The sequence below is a fragment of the Teleopsis dalmanni genome, chromosome X (assembly GCF_002237135.1).
Source record: "Teleopsis dalmanni isolate 2A chromosome X, ASM223713v2, whole genome shotgun sequence".
NCBI lineage: Eukaryota > Metazoa > Arthropoda > Insecta > Diptera > Diopsidae > Teleopsis > Teleopsis dalmanni.
The window spans coordinates 45,313,818-45,331,044 of NC_051848.1; the positions used below are offsets into that span (position 1 = coordinate 45,313,818).

The 17,227-nt window shown below is 28.9% G+C and overlaps 2 protein-coding genes across 2 annotated transcripts in view; both read left to right on the top strand.

Moving 5' to 3' along the window:
• LOC119688355 overlaps positions 1-4,384 on the top strand; it is a 55,615-nt gene extending 51,231 nt beyond the window's left edge. The window contains exons 5-6 of the mRNA XM_038103034.1: positions 4,214-4,279; positions 4,334-4,384. Of these exons, the coding sequence (XP_037958962.1) occupies positions 4,214-4,279; positions 4,334-4,384 (117 nt within the window). The remainder of the gene's footprint in view (positions 1-4,213; positions 4,280-4,333) is intronic.
• An 8,394-nt stretch (positions 4,385-12,778) lies between these two features.
• LOC119688356 lies at positions 12,779-15,367 on the top strand. Its single transcript, XM_038103035.1, has 3 exons — positions 12,779-13,155; positions 14,422-15,181; positions 15,243-15,367. Exons 2-3 carry the CDS (start codon positions 14,431-14,433, stop codon positions 15,365-15,367), a joined length of 876 nt encoding a protein of 291 aa, XP_037958963.1. The 5' UTR covers positions 12,779-13,155; positions 14,422-14,430.
• The last annotated feature ends 1,860 nt before the right edge of the window (positions 15,368-17,227 follow it).

Sequence of the window (17,227 nt, forward strand, 5' to 3'; positions counted from 1 at the left end):
CATCAGGTATTTATTCAACTAAAAGCTCAAGTACATGAAGCAGAAATATTTATTTTTCCTTTTATCGAAATAAAATCTAGACAAGTTTCGAAGTGTGAATGGTTTTGTTCGTTGCATTCGCACAAAACGGCTTACTAGTCTTTGAATATTTATTGGTCGATGGTTTAACTTTGGGATTATTGTTTAACTTTGACGAAATTCAGACTCGATTTGGTTGACACAAATTTGAGTGGGACGAACGTTTAATTGCTCAAATTAATGCGGCGTTTTGTGTACGCTCCTGAGGTAAACCTAATGAATTAATAATGCGTTCCGTATTTAACAATTTCACATAAAATTACCGCTTTGACTGATTCACGTACAATATTGTCCGTTCCATCTGGAATCTGGCCTTTGGTCAAATGTGCACAATTGCTATATGGTCTTTACTTTGCCTTCAGCTTTAGCCGTTTATGTTATGGTTTGAACTACTCTACACATGAATTATTTCGGTTAATTAAGTTATATACTAATACTTTACTAACGTTACTAACAAATTAAGAGCTTGAGGATGCAAAAAAAATATCTTTAAAATAGATTCAACTGAATATAACAACTAATGTTTTTAAAATGTTCATCTCAAAAAATTAGTTTATATATATTGTATAAAGGATTTTTGATTTTTAAAAGTGTAATATTAAAATGAAACATACTTTCATAATATCGTAAATACTGAACAGTTAATTGATACATTACTTCACACAAAGTAAATGCGAATAGTAAACACTTAATCATTACAAACTAATTTCTTATCGCTAACAGTAAACAGTTAACTGAAATATTCCTTGTCATACTATCGCGAAGAGTGAACAGGAACCTCAATCAATATAAACTCTTCCACTATCATGAATCTTTAATTGTTCACTAATTAACTGCTATATATCTTTTTACATTACTGCGAATAGTGAACACTTAACCAACATATACTCTTCCACTATAGTAAGTAGTGAACCTTTTACTGATAGTAATTCTTGACACTATTGTGAATGGTGAATGATACATTGTAGAGAGAAGTTAACTGTTTACTGATATTTCACTCTTTACACTATCGCGAATGGTGAACACTTAATCAACATATACTCTTCTATTATAGCAAGTAATGAACCATTTACTCCACACTATAGTGAATGGTCAAGATACATTGTCGCGAGAAATTAACGGTTTGCTTATACATTACGCCCTACACTAATACAGTGAACAACAAACTGATGTACTTCTTCTCACTCTACAGTGAATAGTGAACAATTAACCAATACATACTCTTCCACTATAGGAAAAAGTGAACCTTTTACTGATAGTTACTCTTCACATTACAACAAACTGATATACTTCTTCTCACTCTACAGTGAATAGTGAACAATTAACCAATACATACTCTTTCGCTATAGGAAATAGTGAACCTTTTACTGATAGTTACTTTTCACATTATAGTGAATAGTGAATACACTGTCGCGAGAAATCAACCATTTACTGATACATAATGACCTACACTAATGCGAGCAGTGAATACTGCACGAATATGAACTCTTCCACTAACGCGAACAGTGAACAACAAACTGATATACTACTTCCTACACTGCAATGAATAGTGAACACTTAACCAATAATTACTATTCCACTATAGCAAATAGTATGATGTGTAGAAATTTGTAAAATGCAGTCATTCCTTCGGTGTATAGTAATCCATATATATTCTGATTAAATATTCTAAGATTAATTAATTTAATGATGTTTTAACATTTATTATATACTAAAAGTACATAAAAGTACATTATATAAAAGTAAAAGTACATGCTAGTATATAAAATCAATCAAATCAAATATTGGAATATATCTTACTAAAATAATTTGTTGTGAATCCAAAAAATATATTATAGTATTTTTTTTTTATTTAAATGACTTATTAACCCATTTATAAATTATTATATAAAATCAATATATAAGAGTAAAAAAAATATACTTCAGTCTTGAATCTGTCTATCGATTGCCATTCTATAAAGGCTATCATTGTCTATCCTATGAAGGAAACTATTTTAAAATTTTATTTAATAATTATGTATTATCCGTAAAGGCCAAAGAAAAAGTTTTATAATCTTTATAAAACATTTGATATTGTCATTTAATTCAAAATAAATATTAAAATGAAAAAGAAACTTTTCTGACGTTCTTAAGCTTAAATATCAATTTCGGTGCTTAGAGCGTTCAATCCAAATTTGTTCCGGAATAGTTTTATTAAAAAAAAGAAAAATTGAAACATATTTTCCCATATATATTACCAAGAATATAAAATATGTACTTTTTAACAATATTTAAAAATGTGTAATTTTTTTCCCTCCTTCAAGACTTGACATATGCAAAAGTATTGAAGGTACGTAGAAAGTAATGCCAAATTTGAATTTCAGGAAATTAACATTTCCCATACAATACAAAATACATGAAGTAGTATTTGTTGCTTTGAATTTTTAGTTTTTATTTATTTTTGGGAGCAGAAAAGGCCGAAAAAGTGCACTATGCCTCGCTTGACAAAATAAAATCTTGCATATATTCAATAAAGAACGAATTTTTTCTTAAATGTAAACAGAGAATATTTGAAAAACGTTTGTGTAGTGACTACTAAACAGAAAAAAGTTTGTACTATTAAATGCAACTCTGCGCTTAAAGCTTATTCAGTAAATTAAACTAGTTTCCATTGCAACAACAACGGCTTTATATTGAAATGTGTTCAAGAACCACAACTTTTTTTATTTTTCTACAGAAATGACGGTAATCGGTAATCAGACCCCACAGTATGATGAATTGATTTATGTTGTGATATATCTCATGTTTATATGAACAGGTATACCTATACTCCAAGAAGTGCATCAATTGGAAGTTAACAAAATAAAAAACTGCACTCATATGAACGTTTACCTTTTGATATCACATCTCATCATATATTATATGATGACGTTTACCTATAATATATTATATATATATATGTTTGATTAACACAAAAATACAATAACGACTGATAGTTTATACCTGTAGCTCTAAAAACACAGACTAAGCACATTTCCTTATATATTTATTTGAGGTATGTTAAGTGGTAAACTATGTATGTACTATGTATGTACGTATGTACTAAAACTACTTCTCAGGAATATATAGAGAACAGACTTCAGTCATTAGTTCGCGAAGGATTGGAGTTGGGAATCTTATACCAGAATTCAAGGGATGAAGAGAAATAAAAAGAAATATTTAAACAGTTGTTCATTTACGAAAGAAATACATCTAAACCATATAGGAATATAGTGTGAAGGAAAGAAAGCAGTGTAGTAGGAAGAAGGTTCTGTGTTAAGTAAACATTTTGCAAGTATCCTCTAGAACCTCAATTTTACGGATATAAGCAGAATATAGAGAAGGATTAAGCAATTTCATCCAAATAGAGAGCTAAGAATTGTAAAACTCTGTGAGGCGCACATTAGTAGAAAGTAGTTCAGAGAGTATATTGGGTGAAAGGTTACGAAATCTGATGGAGCAAAATAACTGTATGGTACTTACTTTATTCTAGAGCTACATAGAGCATTGCATTCCACACTCCGACCAATATTTACACTTTAGTCATTTTAGTCACTGTTATTGGATAATGCCTTGGGGATGTTAAAGATTTCTGCTTAAAAAATTCTATAATGCTACAAAACGATTATTGTAGTTAACAGTAGCAGAGGATTATTGATTGTTTAAACTTGCAAAAAAAAAAAAAAATTATGTAGGTAAAATCTTCTATCGCATATTTGGTTATTTATGTGAAATGCTTTTTTCAAAATAATTTACAGAGATTGCAGTGATTGGAGATAGAGTAGTGCAAACTAAAATTTATGGGTACGGGGAAATTTGCATAATTGCATCAGCTTTGCATCGACAGCAAAGGACTTTGGGAAGAATAGAAGCACGAGCAGGAGCAGAAGTAAGAGAAACAGCTGCAGTTAATAGTACATGAAATAGTTAATGATTGCACAAGTGCTCATTGCTAATTAGAAAAAACTTTGGTAAATTCGCATAAAAATTTAAGATGGCTTTGAAGTTGATGTTCCATAATGCTTTATGATGCTTACCGATGCTCCATGATGCTCCTTGATGCTCCATGATGCAGTGCAACCAATTGAAGCGCTAAAGTGTTACATTCTATAAACAGCAATTGCGCAATGAAGCATTAGATGCCGTAGCTACCAGTGGAGCAGACGTAAAACGCCATGAACTCGTACGTGCACGGATAATTAAAAATTATAAATTTTTAATTCAGTTTACATTTCAGGAAATTGCGGAAAATATGATGCCACAAACGGAAATTGTTAACGACCCATAACAAAATTCAAAATTCGTAACTGACGGTTAAAACAAGCTTATAAGTGAAATTTGAAAGCAAAAACGCATCAAATTTTTTATATTCCCAAACATAACGTTCCTTGAAATATTTTTATTTGTGAAAATATTTTTTTTGCTCTACCGTTTCATGGCTAAATTTTTTTTGTTTTCATTTTTTTTTTTTTTGTTTGATATTTTGTAAATTTCTGTTTTAAAAATGAAAATCAATTTTTGCCCTTAAAAATGGCGTAAAGTCGCACATTTGAACCATCACGATGGGGCAGCTTTAGAATCTGCTCCATGTGCATTTCTGATTTATTTGAAATGGTTTTATGGCAAATAGTGTATATTCGCATATTTTCGAAATAAAAACTTACACCTCCGCACGCCAATTCACATTAATATATTTATGTGAAACTATATATGTGGTGTATTACATGAAAAAATTTGCATAAGTGCATGCAAATTGCCAGTGTGCAAGTATACAAGAGCACATTTTCCCTCTGTAATTTTGTATGTTTGTGTAGTTTTTTGCTAAAAAGCTCAATGACGACAATATGCACAATGCACCATTGCACCACTTTACCCGCACAAAGGATTCAACATCAACATCAGCACCAGCAACAGCAACGGCAACAGCAACAGCAACAGCATCAGTTCCAGTTTCAGCTTCAGCATCGGCTTCGGCTTCAGCTTCAGCTTCGGCTTCAGCTTCAGCTTTAGCACCAGTACCAGTACCAGTACCAGTACCATTTCCACTTTTACCATTGGCATCACCAACACTATCGTGGAATTAAATGTCAGCGTAAATGCATATTCAAGGAAATTTTTATGAAAATTCAAGCGACCATCATTAATATTTAAAAAGTGCACAATTTTTACTTTATTTTCTCTTCATTTTTATTAATTTCTCCCTTTTTATTTTTGGATTCGTTATGACCAATAAGCCCGCTGAAAGGCACACAGCCATGCACACACCCATAAATATAAAAACTGTAAATTGCAGTGCAATGGAGTCTTGTTGAACCGGAAATCATTGCTATTACGTCAATTGGCTTAAAAGTGGTGGTTTCATGGCAGCGTAATTAATGCTACACATTTCGCTTTGTGTCCTTTGAGCATTCCCATTCGCATTCAGATTCACATTCAGATTCTCATTCAGATTCGCATTCAGATTCGCATTCAGCAATCTGGCAACTACGGCGGCAATTCATGCGGCATTGGTCTGCAGTACTCCAACAAATATCACACATGAACAATGCGAATTTAAGTATTATTATTTAAAAGAGCAAAAAGTATCCGAAAGTGAACAAGTTTCCATATTTGATAAATTTGATCTCATGCAATATTTACCGCTGCATGATTATGATGGCTTCAAATCGGCATAATTATTTGCGTAACAAAATTAAACCAAATCGAAACAAAACTTTTGTTTCCCGATTTTGTTGAACATTTATATTTCGACATTTTCCCGGCAATCACATCGGTCTTGGGATGAGGAGTATCGGATTATTTTGCGCTTGCATTTACTGTGACCGCCGCATTTAGTTAGCCACCTTTTATATTTGTTAATTGGAAGTTACAAAACGGATGAATTGATTTAACTTTTATGATTTTAGATCGCACTTAACATTTTGACACACAGTTTGTGGCAGTTGCCCGCTGACTTTAGTTGCACAACTTCAAAGCCTTTCCACTAATTGCACAAGGATTACCAGCAAAGGTAATACCTCATTAACTGATTGTGCGCGTATCAGGTTTCGAATTGAATGCACCTGCATGTGTCACTTTATCTGCTTTTATTCAAATGTAAATTAACTACCAAAAAAAGACAATTTGAATGAACCAAAGCAAATATTAATTGAAACTAATTAGTTAATCTGAAAAAAAGATCCTACATGTCGCGATGCGTTGTTGCAATTGAATTTAGTTAAAGACAGGGTTGATGTTTCATACATAAAATGCTATATAATACTATATTTAGACAGCCAAATTTCCTTAATTTCGTAAAAATGAAATTAAGTTAATTTCGAAAGTGTTCATACTGTTCCAAATTAAGGAAATCATATTTTCTTATTTACAAATCAAATGTTAAAAAATATATTTCCAGGGCTTTAAACATCATTTGAACCCTGGAAATATTCAAAGTTGATTATTATAACTATAAACGATGTCATTCAGTAGTATTATTAGCTTTAGTGAATTTCAGGTATTTGAATTATTAGTTTTCACTCTATTTCAAATTAATAAAAAAATATAAAAAAATGTCACTTTTATTTATCTTAACTTTATGTTTTAGTTAAAATTTATCTTACGTATAGGTGCATTGGAAATGTCCGTTAATTTCAATCTTCATTTCAATGAAATTAAGTCCATTTTCCTTAATTTCGTTCTAACCATAAAACTAAATTTTGTATGAAAAAAACAACTTAATTTCCGTGAAACGATGACGAAATTAAAAATTTTTGCAAAAAATAAGAAATGATATGTATTTATTTTGTTAAAATAAGACTTGAAGATAAGTACGGTGGAAAAATATCGTTATGAAATTAACCAACCCGTATAAAAGCACAATACACTTCGAGGAATAATTCATTATATATTAGTTCCCGTAGATCCTGTGAGAAGCAAAAGGCCATATTATGACTAATACATTAGTCAGCATTATTTTTATAACTTTAATTAAAAATCAAATACAATCAAAAATAACTTAATATAATTAATCTCAAAAAGGATTAAAAGGACATCGCTTTGCGACGTGTAGAATTTTGTTTTTGGACTCCTATATTTAATCCAAGGTTGTTTCTCATATAAACAATAAATAATCAGTCGTTACAATTGAGTTTAGTTAGGTTTATGTTTCATATATAAAATGCTATACATGGTAATAATTAATTATTTTCATCTATTTTGTTAAAATAAGACTTTACTGTGAGAATATATCATTATAAAGTTAACCAAGTCGTAAACACACATATAAGTATACAGTGCACTTCGAAAAGCGATACATTATTCAACATTATTTTTATAACTTTAATTAAAAATCAAATACATTTTAAAATAACTTAATATAATTAATCTCAAAAAGGACTGTTTACATTAGAAGAAATCTTGAATTAAATATAGGAATCTGAAAAGAAAGGCTCCTGCACGTTGCGACCTTTCATATGATGCTTCATATATAAAAGAAAATAAGAAATTATTTTGATCTATCTTGTTGAAATAAGAGTTCAAGATAAGTACAGTATATAGCTTTATAAAAGTAGTCCAGGTATACTTACAAGTTTCATCCGATTTTTTTATTCAAAACTTTGGCCATCGATCACCAACTTATTAATACTAGTGACACAGTATCTTTTTCTCTGATACTTACTTTTAATTTAATTTCTTTCTTACAAGATTAGAATGCACTCAGATGTCCTTACCAAGAAAATCAAGTGTATGGATCAAGAGTAATTATTTAACAGATGTTTGATATGATGTAAGTAGATTATTTTAATCACGATGTAATAAAATAGGTGAAATCAAACTTTAGTAAGTTTTTAAAATTAATCACAAGAAAACTGAAACAAGTATATAATAAGATTCATGTTAATCCTCATATACGTATAAATAGTTAGCTAAAATAAAGCATATCAGGGTAGGGTTTGCCGTACATCATATAACAAAAAATAATACTAATGAATTATTAAAAAAAATTCAACGGACAAGCTTAAATTTTCTGAATCAATCATATAATTTATCATACTATTTCCTTTTCTATACTATAAATTTATTTTCACTTTAAAATATACTAATTTATATATTAATATTTAATTTAAATAAATTTAATAAAATATTTCAATTATTAATTGAAATGGAAAAATATTTAATAATATAAGAAGAATTATTACAAATTTTTAAACAATTGCTTTTTGTGAATTTGAAATTAATTTATATGTGTAATCATTTATAATAATATTTTTATATTTACTTCTTAATTCTTTATCAGATCTTAACTTCTAATATCAACAAAAATATCTTTGTAAATACTAAATTAAAAAATTTCTAATTCAATATTTCTTCACAATAATTACTTACTATAATAAAAAACATTAAAAAAGAAATTGCGAACACCATTTTACTTATAATTAATTTTAATAATTTTAATTTTATAACAAAAAATGAATATATAGAGTCTATATTCATATATAATTATTTGCGTTAAAATTGTTTTATTGTAAATAAAATACTTCACGAAATAAACTTTCCATTTATTAATTTATACAAATTTAATTCTAGTTCCAGCTTCAATTAATTTTTCATATTAATTTATTAACATAAATAAGTTTAATGGAAGTCATACCTTCTCAAATGAAAGCTTGATCCCAACCCTGATCGGAAATAAAATTATTTATAAATTTAAGAAAATTATTAAATAGAAACTTAATAAAATATTTTGGTAACGACGATATATAATCTGTTAAAACTCAAGTAAGGTCCAGCGTGGATCAATTACAGGATGAGTTCATGTGAATAGACTAAAATATCTCCAAATCTTTTAAATTTCAAGAACAGAACTACGAGTATTACTACCTAAAAACTTTACCTTCGAGGCAATAAAACTTAATAAATATATATATTAAATATATAAAAATTAAAAAACTTATAAATACAATTTTATTATATAATTAAATGTTATATATATTATTTAATTCAGCCATTCGACGAACTTATCTATTTAAACAGTGTGGCGACGCTGTACCATAAGTTATAGCACAGAACATACGACATTAGTTATTATGTGTTATTAATTTGATGACAAATCACGAATCTATACTATATAAGTTGGCTATGATTTTTTCTTTTTTGATGTGAACAGTAAAAAAATAATGTATATTGTTTTTAATATTAATAAATTAACACTTTTACTTTAATATAAAAATAAAATAGATAAAATTTATAAATGGTCAAGTTTTGTTCAAGCAGTATAACAGCACTACATAATCGCTGCTAATGTGGAGAAGATCTCTTTTACTTTACTGCAAGGACATCAGAAAAGACGGTATGGTACAGTTAAATTTGGTCCGGAGATCAAATACCATAAGCAGGAAAGAAGACTTCGTACAAAGACTTTTATGACTGCTATGGTTATTATTATCGATCTTCTAATGTGTTATTTCTTACTTCAGTATACTTCTTGAGGTCTGCTCAAGTTAGTGCTCTGTGTGCAGTACCAAGCTACGAAGAATATAATACAGCGATTCCGTACCTTCTAATAACAACAGACGACTTGGATTCTGAAATGAGGACACTTAAAGCACCACAAATCTTTGAAGATTAGATCGATGATTTTCGTTATAGGTATTTCTTTCGTAAAGAAATTGAGTTTCATATTATAGGTGGGACTCGAATCCACATTGTCGCTATTAATATTATTGATGCCATGAATAACTTATTAACTCAATTTATTCATAATTTTAAAAATAATCACACCGCAATTGTGGAAAAAAAAAATTGTAAATGTTTTTTACTTTAGTTTAATATAAATTAAATAATTTTTATTATTAATATCCATTGAAATAATTTTAATGCAAGTAGGTATTCTCGTATTTCTACTATATTAGGGTAATATTCTGGTAACAATAGATAGACGCTATTTATAAATTGAAGTAAGATCGAACGTGGATTTATCAATTACAGAACAGGCCTCGATACCTAAAAGATTGTCATACTATATATCTCATAATTGGGGAACTAGTTTTAGTTTATTACAAAAAATTTTTAGCTTCGAGTAAATTTCGATATCAATATTTCGAAATTATATTAGAATAACGCCTAATAAATGAATTTCGATTTTTTATGAAATCGTATATTTATTTTATATATTTATTATATTAGTATTATTTTTTTAACTGTAACTTCTAGCTTAGGAGAAACCTGACATTTTTAACACATAACTTTTCAAGCACATTAAATGCTTAATAACTTTAGTAGCAAATAGGAGGTAATGTTCTTACAATATAATCCACATTATTTTCGGATACACAAACTTCTTACATTAAATTTAAAACATATTGGATAGGTGAAACGATTCTATTTATAGACATTTTGAGAAGTGTGATTTCAAAAGTGCTACTCTGTAGCATAGTAATGCTTTTGGTGCCTCTTTCTAATAAACAGAAATAAAATTTTAATTGATTTGAGAAACTAAAATTTCTTTTACTTTTCGTATTATTATTATTTTATATAAACTATATTTTATATAAAATTTACAAACACAGTTTTTTAAGTTTATTATGTTTGAAGTTCTATTGAAGATTACTTTTATTTTTATTACTGAGTACGGTTAATACTAGGTCAGTTGTTCCTCAATGTTCTATTGGTTTTAGTTTTGATTTGAAAAATTACTTCTTGTAATACCATCAATAGATATGAGTTCTAAGTTTTATATATAATTTCTAAGAATTATTTTACTACGTACACATTTAATTAATCCATTGGAAATAATCGTGTTGCATTTTTTTATACAACTAATTCGTAGTTTTCTTAATTATTCTCATCATTTGGTTAAGAATTCAATGCTGCTGGATATTACAATACCAAGCTTGCTTTTTAGGAATTCAGGCCCAAAATATCGAATGAAAATTGTTGTACACAGCTATCTGAAGAAACGAGTTTGATATTATGTAGATTAGAAAAACGATATACTGATCAACTCATAGTACAATCACAAAACCCTTCAATAAATGTGTCACCAGAAAGCCAACTCTTCGTAACCTTGGTATTTGGAATAATAATTCTGTTCTTGGTAATATCAATGGCCTTTGTAAGTATTATGTGTGTATTAACATGAATACAATTACTTTTTTAAAGAGAAAATAAATTACAAACCTTTAATCTACATGAGAGAGACAGACATTCATTGATCTTGTATAATAAGTATGAGGAGAACTTGTAGTTGATAAAACAGGATTTATTAGATTATTCACTTTCCATTATATTTTGTTGATAATAATTCACTAATCACTTTTATGTCGCACAGATAATAATAATACTATAATACTATATTTTAATATTGATATAAGTTCCTTTCATCCATATTTTATGATTTATGATATAAATCATTACAGGAATTATTACTTTATATATATTTAGTAATTTGTGACCTTTAATACCTATTTCACTTGATGAGCTAGGAGACTAAATGATCGCATTAGTTAAATTTTATTTTGAATATGCAAAATATATATTATGCAAGTGCCATTTTATTAACATGGATCTGAGCTCGAACTATTAATGAACCATATGTTATATTTACAATTGGACATACTCCACTCGCTATAATTTCTGATTAACTCACTAGTTTATGAACATTGATATGAGATAACTGAACTATATATAAACATACATATATATTGAAAATGTAAAACAAATTTAAAATTGTATTGTAAATGACATTTACATTCTCGACAAGTATTTTAATTCATCATATCGACATGAAGGTAAAGTATCTCAAATTCAACAAAAAAAAATGAGCCTATTTCAATTAAAAAAACTATTAATCTAAGTAATTCAAATCCTAAAAAGATCCCCTAAAATAATGTTTTTATTTTACTTACTTATACTTGAATATTTAGCTAAAAAATTAAGGTAAGTCCTCATCTTGGGGGTAAGTCCTCCTATAACTAACACAGATTTTCTTCTGCAGAAACAAAAAATCAAAAAAATTTCGATCGTTTCTAACAAATACATTCTGATTGAAATAAATACTATTACTTACTGGTATTTCATAAAATCAATTGTAATATAGTCTTCAATTAAAAATAAAATATCAAAATTATAAACTAAATTTATAAGAAATTGGTTGAACCTCTGTGCGCAACCCTCCGTCCATAAATACCACTAGATTTATTAAGTTTCTAGAACAAAACTATTGCTACCTAACATTCTTTACACTACATTTGTAATAGTTTAATAATTTCTGCGGCCCAGAACCCAGAATACCATTGGATTACAACATGATGACAGCCTATGTCTATAAATGGATAACCTCACATCATCTCAATAGATGGAGAGAGTTGAGCACTTGTAGACAGATCAAGCTCTTGTTGCCGAAACCGTGGGTCAGGGAAGCGATAAAAGTGCTTAGCTATCCGCGGAGCACCCGTGGATTACATAAATTAATACATAAATTAGTCAAAGACGGCTTACGTTAACTATATGACATTAGATACTATATTTTATTAATTATATATTATAATTGCACATATCATAATTATAATAGTATATAATAATATTTATATATATTTATATATTAATAGATATATTAGTTGGCCACGATTTTTTTGTTTATTAATTTTATTAATAGAAACAAGAATGTATATATCTGTTAAAACTTTTTTTCTACTAAAATTGTGTTTAAAATATATTGTAGTACAATTTGACGAAATTTTAGATCTTTTTACTCTTTAGTCTATTATATAATCTTCACAAATCACTTGGACTCAAATTTCCTTAGTGGAACAAAACTTCTTTAAATTACGTTTTGGATACATTGATAACACACTCCCTTAATTTACTTTGGTGTATAAGTGAAATAAATTTGTTGGATAACCATCTTCATTTTCAGGTAAATTAAATATAATAATTTTGTATTTGCAGAAAGCTGAGCACTGTGTTCTGAAATAATACGCTGAGCGCGGATTTAGCTGAGCACGGATTACAGTAATTAATATCGGGGTTCTACTATTTAAAAGTTGTCCAAAAGAGGAGAAGGAGTTTCAATAAGGGGTAAGTATTAGGTAATATTTTACACAAACTTAAATATTCTGAAGATATATTTCAAATATAAAAGGCATTGACTATAGCCTTTTTCTTAATTGCATACTAAATTCCAGTCAAATTTTCCGCTTTTCCTGTCTAGATTAGCACTTTTCTGTTTATTCATTTTTAAGAAAAATAATTATATAAAACGTATACTGTTCAACAAAAGTTTTCGCCCTAGGACAGCATCCATTTTGTCAATCCATTTGATGAGCGTGTTATATATGTATAATTTCTGTGATACTCAGCTGTGTGGTTTCAGTCTGGCTTTAGTCCTTCCATGCTAAATACTGTTCGTAGTCTACTTTTATACTACATATATGAGTTACCATTTATTACTATATAACGACTTAATTAAACTTGAAATCTTCAGAATTCACTTTTAATGTGATCATTTAATTTTGAGCTACCAGACATAAACACATCTCAAAAATCTAATATGAAGAGCTTGTTTTCAGTACTTCATCATCGAATAAGTTCCAAAAAATCCCAAGATCTCTAAATTACACCAAACTACACCTAATATCACTTCATTAGTTCCCTTAGATATAGCCTGAACAGATAACACCATTACTTGTTGTAAGAGAATTTATAAGATTTCACTCCTCTTCTTTATTTACCTCTCTTTGTGGCATTTATTTGTGTCAAAGTAAATAAAATTGACATTTTGCATACTATATAAGCATTATGTGTGATTTCCTTTTCTAGTGAAAGTGTGGCAATATTTTGCACCGGTTCCCTCACACTCACTGTAGTCGTGAAGTATCTATTCTTCTGTATTTTGTATTAGTAAATCGGTTTCACGCACTCACAACTATCTCTCTTGCATAAACGTATTATGCAACTTCTTCTGGAGAATACATTGATATCTGCATTACGATGACATAATACACTATAAATAATAAAAAAAATGACCAACGCATCAAACGGACTTAGCCACGCAAGTAGTGTGGCAACGCTGTTAATATATATAATAGAACAAATGACGTTGGTTATTATATTTTTGCATTTAATTACAAATATGATATAAATCATAATTATAAATTAAACAAAGTATATGCGAGTACATTAGTTGGCTATGATTTTATCGTTTTTTATTTCCATTAAACATAAACTTATAATATTGTAGTAAGAAATAAATTTTTCTGTAGAACGATTCATATTTTCTCTCTTCGAAAATTGTTAGATTTCTGCATCTTTTAATAAGTTTCGATAAAATTTAAAGTATTGCAGAACAAAACTATGGACATGGAGAAGACTCCTGGCAGTATGTTCGAAGAACATCAGAAAAACCACTCCAGTGCAATTGAAAGAGGTGCAGAAATCAAATACTATAAGCACCCAAAAGGTCTTCGTACAAAGACTTTTATGATTGTGGTTGTTATTCCTATTGCACTTATTATGTGCTTATTTTTTGCTTCTTTATATTTCTTCCGGATTGATCGAAGGCATAAAATAGTGCGTTATCGCGTTAATTGCGCTGTGGAAATCTATGTTGAAAATAATGAAACTATTTCGTACATAATGTATTCAGACGACTTGGATTCCGGTATGATATTTATAGCACCACAAATCCTAAAAAATATGAAGGAGGATTTTCCTCGTGGGTATGACTTTCGTCAAGAAATTGAGATTAATGTTATGGATAGCTCTCGAATCCACACTGTCGCTATTAATATTAGTAATGTCAGGACTGACTTCACTACTCGGTTTATGCATAATTTTAAAAAGAATCTCACAGCAATTGTGGACTACGATCATAAAAGGTGCTTCATCATGAAAATTAACCACAATGTTACCATGAATGCCTATAAATTATGGATATCCATACAGAGGATGGAATATTTATATCCAAAAGTACATGAAACACAATTCCAATTAAGAAAACTTGTTGTTTTACCAGCTGTTGCTGATCTATCCTTCGCTGACGAGGAAATGGTAAAGGATTGCCATGATAAGTATGTCTATGTACTAACTGACATTCGTTCCGATGGTAAGAAAAGCTTTGAACTTCAAATATAATTAAAAAATAATTCTTGTGTTTTATGTTCCAGATAAGTTCCCGGTTAATGAGTTGATCACCAAAGACGCTCGCTTTTATGAATTTTTTGGACGAGGTATTACCGAATATAGCCTTGTTAATCTCGATGAGATGTTGTTGTATGAAAAACATTTGTAAATTTTTTGTTTTATTAAAATATATTAAAAATTATTAAATAATTGAAATGTAGAAGGTTTTTTTGTCTTTTATCAGGTGTGTGTATATGTTTTTTTTAATTTATTTAATTAAACTAGTAAATTTTAAGGAAAATGCTTTTTCTGTTATACAAAATATTCGTCATCAGCTTCCATCTTTCTGCAAATTTATGAATACCTAACAAGAAAAACTGCTTGTCTTTTGTGGCAAACAATTTGTCGAGCCATTTTCAATTCGTCGATAACCATAAGCTATTATAGGTCTGGCTATTAGATATAAGTGTTATTCCTTTTGTAGAGACCTTATTCTTATGTAAAATAGACCTTTTTCTTCTTAGGCAGAAGAGCACCTCCTTGTAGGCACAAGAGCACCTTCTTCATAGGTATTATATTCCTATGTATATATTTTTGTCCTAAGGCTGTGGGACACCATTTTTTAAGGTAGAAGAGACATTGTTCTCATATAGAAGAGATATTATGCTTAGACAAATTTTTATTTTTTTTGTCAACAGTTTTTTTATCTATTTATTGAAAGAGAAAAGTTATTTTTCTTTTAACCTAGTAACGATTCTTTTGTTTTTTATCTTTTTCAGTAATTGTAATCGAATACATGATCGGCACCTTTTAACTTATAGCTTTTTTTTATTATTATCGACATTAAATTGTATATATTTTTCTGATTTAATTTTTTTTTAAATCTATTGCTCATTATATTAATTATATCTTCAATCACAACAGTACATTACTTGTTATCAACTTAGGTAGATAGATAGATTTTGAACGAGTTGGGAACTATGACACTACGTTATTGCATCCTTTGTGGATTATTGTGACAAACCCACTTTAGTTTCATAGGCGCGTAGCAGTTCAAAATACCATTAGGTTTTTTGTAGAGATATTACCTATTTCCGTTATATGTGGATAGGCAGTTGATGACACAGAATGTGTTCTGCTGCTTCCTCTTCTTTGTGACAAATTCTGCAGCTATCGTCCCTTATAATACATAGATTTGATAGATGTCTTTTGACTCCGGAGCATGTAGTGAGAAACCTTGTGACAAGTCGGATGCCTTTTCTGTTCATGAAGCTCATGAATTCTTTAGCTTATCTGCAGGCTTTTATATTAGTTCTTAATATTATAATGTAGTGCTGTAATGATTTCGCTGTTACAAAATTTATATGAAGACTCCATGTTTGTTTTAAATATCTGTTTCGTAATCGGATTTATTGAAACCAATTATTGGTAACAGTGAATCAATTATACTCATTTATTGCAGCTTTATTGCAATACTGTGTCAATATTGAATTAGTATTATAAGTTATTTTATTACACACATTATTATTCATCAAACGTTTCAATGTAATATATTTACATATGTTGAAATGTTTAATGGTGAATGTTGATTGGGTCTGCTTTCTGACCACTGAGTACTTGACCCCAGTAATTAAGCAGATTGAGCTCTTGAATTTAATCCACAAAACTTGAAACTTGCGTTCTGACGCAATTAACGCAAACCAATTTGACTTGTGGTTTCACATCTATTGATTAGTTTACTTAACAATCGCGCCTCTTATTTGATATATTGAAATAAATTGACATTAGTACTAAAAATAAATTCGATTAAAATTATCCTCATAGAGGATTGTCCAGAATGAACTTCTTTTAACATTCCATAATGTACAAAACTAAAGTTTGTCTTATCCAAACTGAAAACTATCTTGAAGATGAAATTTGATAATTTATTTTCTACTCATGCAACGTGTGTTAAATTAAATATTTCATATATTTCACAATATTCGATATTCATCAAAATTTACATAAGTCTTGGAATTAACTTTGGAAT

Excerpts from the sequence above, each read along its gene's own strand:
- LOC119688356 (XM_038103035.1), top strand. The coding sequence starts at position 14,431 with ATGGACATGGAGAAGACTCCTGGCAGTATGTTCGAAGAACATCAGAAA. Across the intron at positions 15,182-15,242 it reads AACTGACATTCGTTCCGATG|ATAAGTTCCCGGTTAATGAG; the intron begins GTAAGAAAAGCT and ends TTTATGTTCCAG.